The following is a 9,386-nucleotide window of genomic DNA, read 5'->3' as shown; positions in this document are numbered from 1 at the left end:
GAAGCCCTGGGTTTGATTCCTCAGCATCACATAAACAGAAAAGGCTGGAAGTGGCACTGTGGCTCAAGTGGTACAGTGCTAGCCTTGAGCAAAAAGTAGCCAGGGACAGTGCTCAGGCCCTGAGTCCCAAGCCCCAGGATTGGCAAAAACAAAAACAACAACAACAAACCCGCACAGTACAAAGTGATCCCTAATGTCTATGGACCTTACTTAGCTCCTGACAATGTGTCTATACTTGTTGAGAAATTTTAACAAAGGTGCTACAGCAATGAAGAGGTTGCGAGCAAGGGAAATGAAGAAGAAATGGGATTTAGGAACTCTGTGCTTTCTTGCTAATTTGTTCTTTCAACCTGAAACTTCTGTAAAAATTAAAAAAAAACTTTTTAAAGAAAAAAAAAAAAAGAAAAAGAAAAAGAAAAAAAGAAAAGAAAAAAGAAATACCTTTTGAGCACCTGACACAACTTTAAGGGACTTGGCCATTGTGGAGTTTAGGGACATGCCTGGCAGCCACAGCCACATCTACCCAGTATAATAAGCATATCTATATTTAGAAAGGAGAGTGCAGAGCTGGGAATGTGGCTTAGTGTAGAGTGCTTGCCTAGGACACATGAAGCCCTGGGTTCCGTTCCTCAGTACCACATAAATAGAAAAAGCCAGAAGTGGCACTGTGGTTCTAGTGGTAGAGTGCTAGCCTTGAGCAAAAGAAGCTCAGAGACAGTGCCCATACTCAGAGTTCAAGCCCCAGGACTGGCAAAAAAGAAAGAAAGAAAGGAGAATGCAGGCTGGGGTAAGGGGTAGGATAGCTAATTGGTATAGCATTTACCTGACCCATGTAAGACCCTGGACTTGATTCCCAGTACTGGGTCAGAAAACCTTAGTACAGGGTGGGGATGGGAGGGAAGAGGATTGCATTCTATTGGAATGTATATCATCAGAAACTTATCACAAGCAATTCTGGAAGCAGTTCCAGACTATGCTTGCCTCCATCATCTACTATCTTGCCTGAGGCCCTAGGTTTGCAGATAATCTGCCTACACAGGGAATGGGATATTGGACAATCCCTGTGGTGACTCACAGGATACTGATAATAATGATTTGCTTAAATCCTTCTCTATCTCCTAATGAGCAGGACTTGTGAAAGTAGCTTTCCCTTAGCTTAAGGGTTCCATAGAGAGGTCACCACTGGGGCTAGGAGGGAAGAGACATCCCATGGGCAAATTGCTTTTGTATGTGCTTCACACATTTGTCTCAGGAGAGAAATTCTACACATTTTCACCAAATGATGCTGAAACTTAAAATGTGAAAATGTTTTCTTACTGTTCACCTGCTCCCCAGAGAGCCCTGAGTCTTTTCCTTTCTCCTCTTCCATCTCCTCTCCATCTTCAGCTCATACATCCCAACTTTTTCTGGATTTAGTCTGGTCAATTTAAAGGAATCTTTTCAGGCTTATCATGGTTATTCCAAAGAGCCAAAGAAAGATTCCAGCCCTAACTGAACACTGGTAGAGGTAAATACAGATACACATGAGTTCAGAAGAGAAATCCTTAGTACTCAGAGTCAATTCTTAGCAACTGGGTAGCTCACTTGTCTTTAATAGCTATAGGGGTGAGATGATAAGCTCTTAAAGTCACTTTCTAGACTTTCAGGGTGGGTTACAGCAGTAACCACAAAATTCCCTTTTCCTTGCTCTGTAAGATGTTAATGGAGTGTCAGGATGCTGAGGGAGAGAAAAGGGGTCTAGAGGTAGGCAAAAAGTCATCAATGACATCAGAAAGGATGTATTTCTATTTTTAAAATGTAAGCTTCAGAAACCACAAAGAACATATATGCTATCTTCTGTGTATCATTCTTAGTTCAAATCTAACCTTCTCCATATAAGGAGGCAATATGTCTATAATACTATCTAAGATAGAGTCTCAAATTGTTTCTGTATGTACCTGGTAAAATTACTTTGCAATGCAAATCTGCCTACTTCTGCTCTATAATAATATGCGCTTATCAAGTAGTTATAAAATACCCTTGTCTTCCTGTTTCATTCTTTGTAGACTCATAATCAAAGAATTATCTTCCTTGAACGCAGAGCCCTAGGGTCAAGGTAGATAAAAGGAGGGTGGGGTTGCCCAGAGTATGCTTGAGAAATAGAAGGGAACAAATATTCACAGTAGAACATTCAGAGTTGATTTGTCACTGATAACCCAGAGCAGCACCTGCTACAGCAGCAAGCCACACTATAGAAGGGTTTCAGAACTATAGATTCCCACCCCCCCCACACACACATGCCCCCACACAAATGACATTGGACAGTCCTACCTTGGGAATGTCTAGCCCAGATCTCTTATTCCCACAAATGAGGACATTGGGATCCAGACAAGTGTATTCTAAAGAAGCAATCTTTTTTTTTAATCATGTGAACTATAGGATTGGCCCAAAGGGACAGGAAAGCATAACCCTAATAATCTGCTTCTGGGGCAGGCAATGAGGGTGAGGTAAATGTAGTATGCAAGGACTAATTTTCATGAAGAAAAAAAGAAATCTAACAAGGGGGTGGATTTACAACTTATTACTGATCTCCAGATTCACACAAACCATTGCATGTTTGTGTTTCGAGCAAGTATTTATTAATAGAGCTTCCAGAAAATTTTCAGAATATTTTGGCCTAATAAACACAGCCAGTTTAGACTGTAGCTTTCATGTCTTTCTTTTTTCTTTTTCATTTTTTGGTACTGGAGATTGAACCTATTACATTGCACATATTAGGCAAGTACTTTACCACTGAGCTTCATCCTAGTCCTAGATTGTAACTTTCTAACTCCTGAAAATAAACACAATTAAGTTACTTGGTATTGTTTAGGCCATTCTCAGCTGATCAGAAACTATATTTTCTTTTTTTTTCTTACCATACTGTATTAGCTATGTGTTGCTTCTAACAAGTTTGTACAAACCTTGTAGCTTTGATCAGTTATGAAGTCTAGAAGCCTGCAAGGGTTTAAATGGTTGAGGATTTTTTTTATTATTATTATAGAAGTATGTACAGAGGAGTTAGAGTTACATAAGCTAGGTACATGTCTTTTGAACAGTGTCACTCTTTTCCTCATTGTCTCCCATTTCCCCCTTACAAGCCCTTCCCCTAAGTTGTATAGTTTATTTCAACTTAGTGTCTAGTATCACTGCTGTTAGTTCACCTTTAGTCCTGCTGTTTCTATGATTTCCCTTCCCCTCCCCAAATCAGATAATCTTACACATAAGACACCTCCAGAGAAAAACATATTTCCTTGACTTTTCCACCTTAAAACATACCTTCTTTTCTTGGTTTGTGTCCTCTCCATCTTCCAATCTCTGATGAAATAATTTCTCTTCTTAATAATTCCCCATGTTTCTCCTATAAATATTTCTGTGACTATACTAGGCACAACCAAGTTGAACCTTGATAACCTATTTAAAGAGCTGAGATTTATTCACAAGTAAAGAGTAATATTCAGAGAAGAATTAAGTACTTGGACAATTGGGGAAAAGGCGGAAGCATTATTAAGTCTATTTTGCCAAAAAGTTTGCATGTTACAGGTGAAAACTAGAAAAAAGTTTCTGCATGTGAATATTTGTTTATAATGTGTCCTCAGTCTTTGTCAAGACAAGATAGCTTCAATGCTATAATTCAATAGCTTACACATTTTAATAAAATCTGCATTATTAAAAAAAAGAGAGAAAGCTTCCAGTCCTCAAGGCCTTTAAAAGCTAGTCAGCAGGCTGAAGAGCATTCTATGTTTAAGAGCTGTGGCATTTTTAGAATGCTGGTGGGGGTAGGGCAGGTGGGAAGGAGGGAGGGGATAGCAATTTTGACTCAGGAGAACATGGAAGGCTTCCTGGAGGAAGTGAGGCTGGGAATGGCAAAGAATGGATGAGCTAAAGTTAGCTGAGCTATAGGAGTGATGGTTGGGAACTGCAGGGTAAACAATTTCAGGCAGAGAACAGGATGGACGCTCCCTGGTGTAGAAGAATACATTTGTCAGCTAAAGTAAGCATTTACTTATTTTTGTTGGTAGGATTACCCATTCAGTGTTTATGATCTCCAAGCATATCTATGCCAATCTGAGCTAACAGAAACTCTGGGCCAGGGTTTTCAAAGTACCTGTGGAGTCTTCAGTTCTAGAAGATCTGCAAACTTCAGATGTGACTGTCATTGCTAAGTGTCATTTAATATTTTCCAAATAAACTTTTCCTAAGAGTTTTGGGTTCTTTGATTTTTTTAACTTTCATATTGAAAAATAGTTTCAGACAGAACAGAAAAGTTTTGCGTGTAATGCAAAAACAAAAACTCCCACCTATTCAGTTACTTTACTGATGGTTAACATTTGCTTTGTGCATTGATATCTCTCCACATACTGTCCTTCCTCTACCTCTTCCCCTTCATCTCATGATGACTGTTGTGATTTTTGACAAACAATTTGAGATCTCCTATTTTTTGCTCCTAAATACTTTTTAGCAGGTATAAGTTAGGAACAAGAATATTCTCTTAAAGAACCCCAGTACCAATGAGCAGATTCAGGAATACTAACCGTGACACTATACTGCTGTCTAACATACAGTACATTTCACCAGTTGTCTCAATAATACCCTTTATGCTTTCCTGGTTCAAGGTCCAGTGGAGAATCACACATTACCACTAGCAGTGATGTTTCCTTGTTTGTCTTTAATAATACCAGGTCTTGGCATTTTTGTTTTCTCACCAATGATACTTTGGAAGAGCACAAACCAAACATTTGTAGGCTGCTCCTTGAGGTGCACTTATTTGCTGTTTCTTCATGAGTCATATATATATATATCAGCAGGTAGGTAGGTTTGTATCTTTTGTAGGAGATCACACCAGGATGTTTACAGTGTCAATGGGTCTTATTATTGGTGAACTTTTTAAAATCTATACAAAACCATATAAAAATACATTGCCAGATGTGTTTCTGTTCAACTTTTATCATAAAGGAGATTAACAGTGAGATAAACTACTCTAATTGGAATGAAACCTCATTGCTTCATCTCTCCTGCTATGTCTGAATATAGTTGGACTTTTTGTCAGTGTGGCTATTGGCTAATAAAGTTGCAGGCTTTAAAGAGCTGCATGTAAAATTATACAAGTAACAAATTGCAGCAGAGCCATGTAAATAAGAATTTTTTTCAATATTGTACAGCCAAAAAATATCCCACGATTAAATTGGGATCAGTGGTGAGCTTTTGGGACCAATTCAAGTTCATAAATTAATACAAATATCTTGTGTACATGTCTTGCATTTTACTTCCTATTTGGAGGTCTTTTGCAAGATATTGAGTATAACTAAGTTCTCTTTCTTTGGGTATTAAAAAAAGGAACAGTTTCTCTCTATAGTTCCCACCCCCAAACAGTTTCTGCAATGCTCTCATCATCTGCAGGCCTTGATATCTCTTTTCCTGGTACTCAGGAGTCTTTATTTACCCAGATCTCACAGACAACATGTACATCTACTTACCAATTGGTTTGGGGGTGTGGTCCCTGATTGCCACAAAGTGCACAGAATTTGATACCTTCCTTTTTTGAAGCTTAGTTCTTCTTATGGTGAAGCATACCAATGCACACATTTTAGGAACACAGGCATACTCTGCAACTGCCTGCTTAACCACCAATTCCCAACTCCCACACACACATGCCCCCACACAAATGACATCAGACAGTCCTACCTTGGGAGTGTCTAGCCCAGAGCTCTTATCCCCACAAATGAGGGCATTGGGATCCAGACAAGTATATTCAAAAGAAGCAAAGCTGTTCACGGTAGTCAGACTGCAGTCTAGTTACCTCTGCCTGTGCCAGGGGCCGGGGTGATTTTCTGATGGCAGAGGTGCTTCTTGAAGGTGACCAAGCTGCCTTTCTCTCTCTTGGCAGGTGTGGGTTGTTGGCAACTGAAGAAGGCATTGAGCAAGGTTCTTCAGTCTAATTTACTCATCTCAAATTCAGCCAGGGACCTGAAGCCCAGCCAGGTCCTTGCAGAGCTCTAGATTTCCTCTTAGATTTTGCAATAGAAGATGATCCTAATGGAAGCACAGAGCAAGAAGGGTGAGGATGCCTTAGGATGTCTTTTTCGTTGGGAAAGTGCATTTACTGTTAAAAAAAAAAAATTCTCCAAACCCACCCAATGTCGCTATAACTGGAGACCATTTACAATGCATTCCATTGCATGGAGCCAGGATAGATTTCATACTTGTGAAAAGCAGTCCACTATCTACTTGGTGAGCACCAAAAGGGATATCAAGCAATTAAGGATATAATCTCACGCGCCAGAGGCCTACAATAATTCTAGGGAGGTGATGATATATGTATTAAAATTTTAATCACGCAAGATAACATTTGATGACACGCTCAGACGAGAAGAGAAAGTGGATCACCAGGAATGGAAGCAGTTTGCCCCGTGTGGCTAAAAGCTGGGACTCATAAAGCAAATGATGTGCATGAAGCTGCTGCATCTCCACTTCCTAGCTATGTGTGACAAGTTCACTAAAGCACTTAGAATAGCACTGTGCATTTTCTGGTGACCTCAAAGCGCTAGCTATTATTTTCATCTGCGCTTGAACCAAACACTTCAAAGATGGGTAAAGCGTGAGCATTTGTTGTCATTTAGCAGGCCTGGGCAGAAGGTGGCTTTATTCTAGAAACCTGATTCCCACTAAGTGACTTACTTAAAGCGACTGCACCTTCCCCCGCCCGAGATCCCAGTGTTCGTCCCTAGGGGGCGCTGCCGTCCAGCCACCACGGCTGGCCGGAGGCGCGCCCCCGGCCCGCGCGTGCGCGCCGTCCAGGTGAGGAGGCGGCGGCCAAGCTTGGGACGGGACGGAGGCTGGGCTCCTCAGAGGAGGCGGAGCCAGAGAGGCCCGGGCGGGGCGGAGCCGGGCGAGACCAAGGCCAGAGGCGGGACCAGCCGCCGCCGTCTCCGTCTCGGTGCCCTGGCCCCCACACGCTGGGCAGCCGCCACGGGAGGAGCGGAAACCGCCGGCTGCACCCTCTGAGAGTCGCGCGAGTCCTGAGGAGCCGAGGAGCGGCGGCCACGGTCGGTCCGGGATTTCCCCCCACCTTCCCCCGAGCTCCCCACGGAGCGGCCCCGCCCCGGCCCCGCCCGAGCTCTCCCCGGGCCTCCCAAGCGGCCCCCCCGCGGCCCGAGCGCGCCCACCTGAGCCGGCCTGCGTCCACCTCAGCCCCCGGGCCGACACCATGGCGGAGCAGGAGAGCTTGGAGTTCGGCAAGGCGGACTTCGTGCTGATGGACGCCGTCACCATGCCGGAGTTCATGGCCAACCTCCGGCTCAGGTGAGGGGCGGGGTGGCCGCGCACCGGGGGTGGCGTGGGGTTGGGGTGGGGCGGAGGAGGTCAGGGGGCGCGCGTGATGGAACTTTCCCGAAAGGGGGGTCGCCCTGGTGAGATGCGGCCGCGCTCGGGGCGCCAGGGGCGCGAGGGGCGCCGGGGATGGAGCGTGGCGGGCCGGCGGTGACAGTGTGGGTCTCGCCTTCCGGAGAGGGAGGACGCCGCTGGGGCGCGGCGTGGGGGCTGGAGGAGGGGGGCGTGCCGAGACTTCAGGAGAGGGGTGTCGTCTGGACTGAGGAGGAGGTGTGTGTGCGCGTGGGGGGGGGCCGGGGGGAGAGACCCGCTGTGCTGGAGGTGGGAGTGGGCCCCGCACCGGCCCGTCCTGAGCCAGGTGAGGGCTGTGGGCGGGGCCGGCTGACCTAATGGAAACCCACGGGAAGGAAGGAAAAGAGAAACTTGGGGGTGCGTCGCGGTGGCCCCCGGAGGCAGCGGGAAGGGCGGAAGGTTGTTTTTGGAGAGAAGCTGGTGGTGTATTTTCTCTTCTCTCCTCCCCCCCCCCCTCCCCCCGTCCCTCCTCTCCGTTTCACGCTTGCTTCTTTAATTCTGGCGTGGTTCCATCCTGTCATTCAGGATGCTATGGATTCATCCTCGAGTTGTCCATTCTGGGACACCGGCTTTTTTTTTTTTTTTAAGTTACTTGCTCAATGTAATTAGACACGTTTCCAGACATCGAAGAGACTGCTAGACTTGCCAGTGCCAAAATAAACTGTCTGAAATTGACAAGGCGTTCACGGTTTCAGTTTGGGGTGTGTGCCTGTGTGTGTTTTCCAAGGAGTTATAGATGGAGCCCTTGTGTTACTAACATCCTAGGGAATGTGGTCACAACTCAAAAAGCCCCAACGTAGACTCCGAACGCGAATTTGTTTTTGAACAAATGCATGTGATTGTGTCATTCTTGATAGAGCAGTGCGTAAGCAAGACTTTAAGTCTGTCGGCCTTAAAAAAAAATTACAGTTAAGGGAGTTTCAGAATAGCTAGAGCGTTTTTGCTATGTTTTTTTGCGGGGACTGGGGTGTATTTTTCCTGGAAGCTTTGCCTCATTTCTTGTAAAGTTTATAGTGAGAGAATCCCTCCCTAAACTTAAAGTGTTGGGTGCTTAACTAACACTATTTCTTGGTATTACTTAACGCAGCTGACTTTAATTTTAGAATTAGTGTGCATACACACACACACACACACACACACACACCTGGTTTAATCTTTGAAATTGCGAACCGCACGATTTCATCTGTTCTTTATCAGGCATCCTTGCTCTTGTCTCAGCAAGAGTTGTGGAGCAGGAGCACAGAATGAGTGTTACACCTGTCTCCCATAATCTGACCTTGAGTTGATGCATGGGCCTTAGCTCCCAAATTTGTAAAATGACGATCTGGATTTCTTTCAGTGTTCAGGTGCTAGGATTCTGAATTTTCCAAGGCTAGATGGTCTTAGAGTTGCACAGTATCTTTTCGAATAAAGTGTTGCATCTTAATATATAGTTGCTTTTTATTATCTTCAGGAAATGGGTTCCAAGACTCACTCCCTGTAGATTCTAAAATCTGAGGCTTAGGCCTTAGGCACCTGTAATCCCAGCTACTCTAGAGGCTGAAAATGGGACAAGTGGGAGTGGGGGTTGTAGTTGGAGGCCAGCCTGGGCAGTTTAGCAAGAGTCTGGGGAAAAATAAAATTTGAGAATACTCAAGTCCTTACTCTACAATGCTAGAGTAGTCCTTTCATGTCTACTTTGAAGGGTTAATTCCAGGAGCTCCCTACCTTCCAGTGGATGCCTCAGATCCCAAATAGAACTGAATTACATGTTTGTTTTTTTTCCTACACTTACCTATTTATGATAACACTTAATTCATCAATTAGACACAGAGAATAACAGTAACTGATATAACTGCTATAGCAGTGTACTATAATATAAAGTTATGTGAATGAGCTTCTCTCTGTAACACTTATTCTCACCTTTGTTGACTGCATTTAACTGAAACTGCAGGAAGTTAATTTTTAGATAATGGAGGACTATTGTA

The 9,386-nt window shown here is 44.1% G+C and overlaps 1 protein-coding gene across 2 annotated transcripts in view; it reads left to right on the top strand.

The window, feature by feature from the left end:
* The first annotated feature begins 6,944 nt into the window (after positions 1-6,944).
* The window catches only part of Myo1d (myosin ID), a 338,468-nt gene continuing 336,026 nt past the window's right edge, over positions 6,945-9,386 (top strand). For both annotated transcript variants that reach the window (XM_048365802.1, XM_048365804.1), the window contains exon 1: positions 6,945-7,320. In XM_048365802.1, coding sequence (XP_048221759.1) covers positions 7,226-7,320 — 95 coding nt within the window. In that variant the 5' untranslated portion in view covers positions 6,945-7,225. The remainder of the gene's footprint in view (positions 7,321-9,386) is intronic.

The sequence above is a fragment of the Perognathus longimembris genome, chromosome 17 (genome assembly GCF_023159225.1).
Source record: "Perognathus longimembris pacificus isolate PPM17 chromosome 17, ASM2315922v1, whole genome shotgun sequence".
Lineage (NCBI taxonomy): Eukaryota > Metazoa > Chordata > Mammalia > Rodentia > Heteromyidae > Perognathus > Perognathus longimembris.
This window is presented reverse-complemented; position numbering and strand designations above follow the sequence as displayed.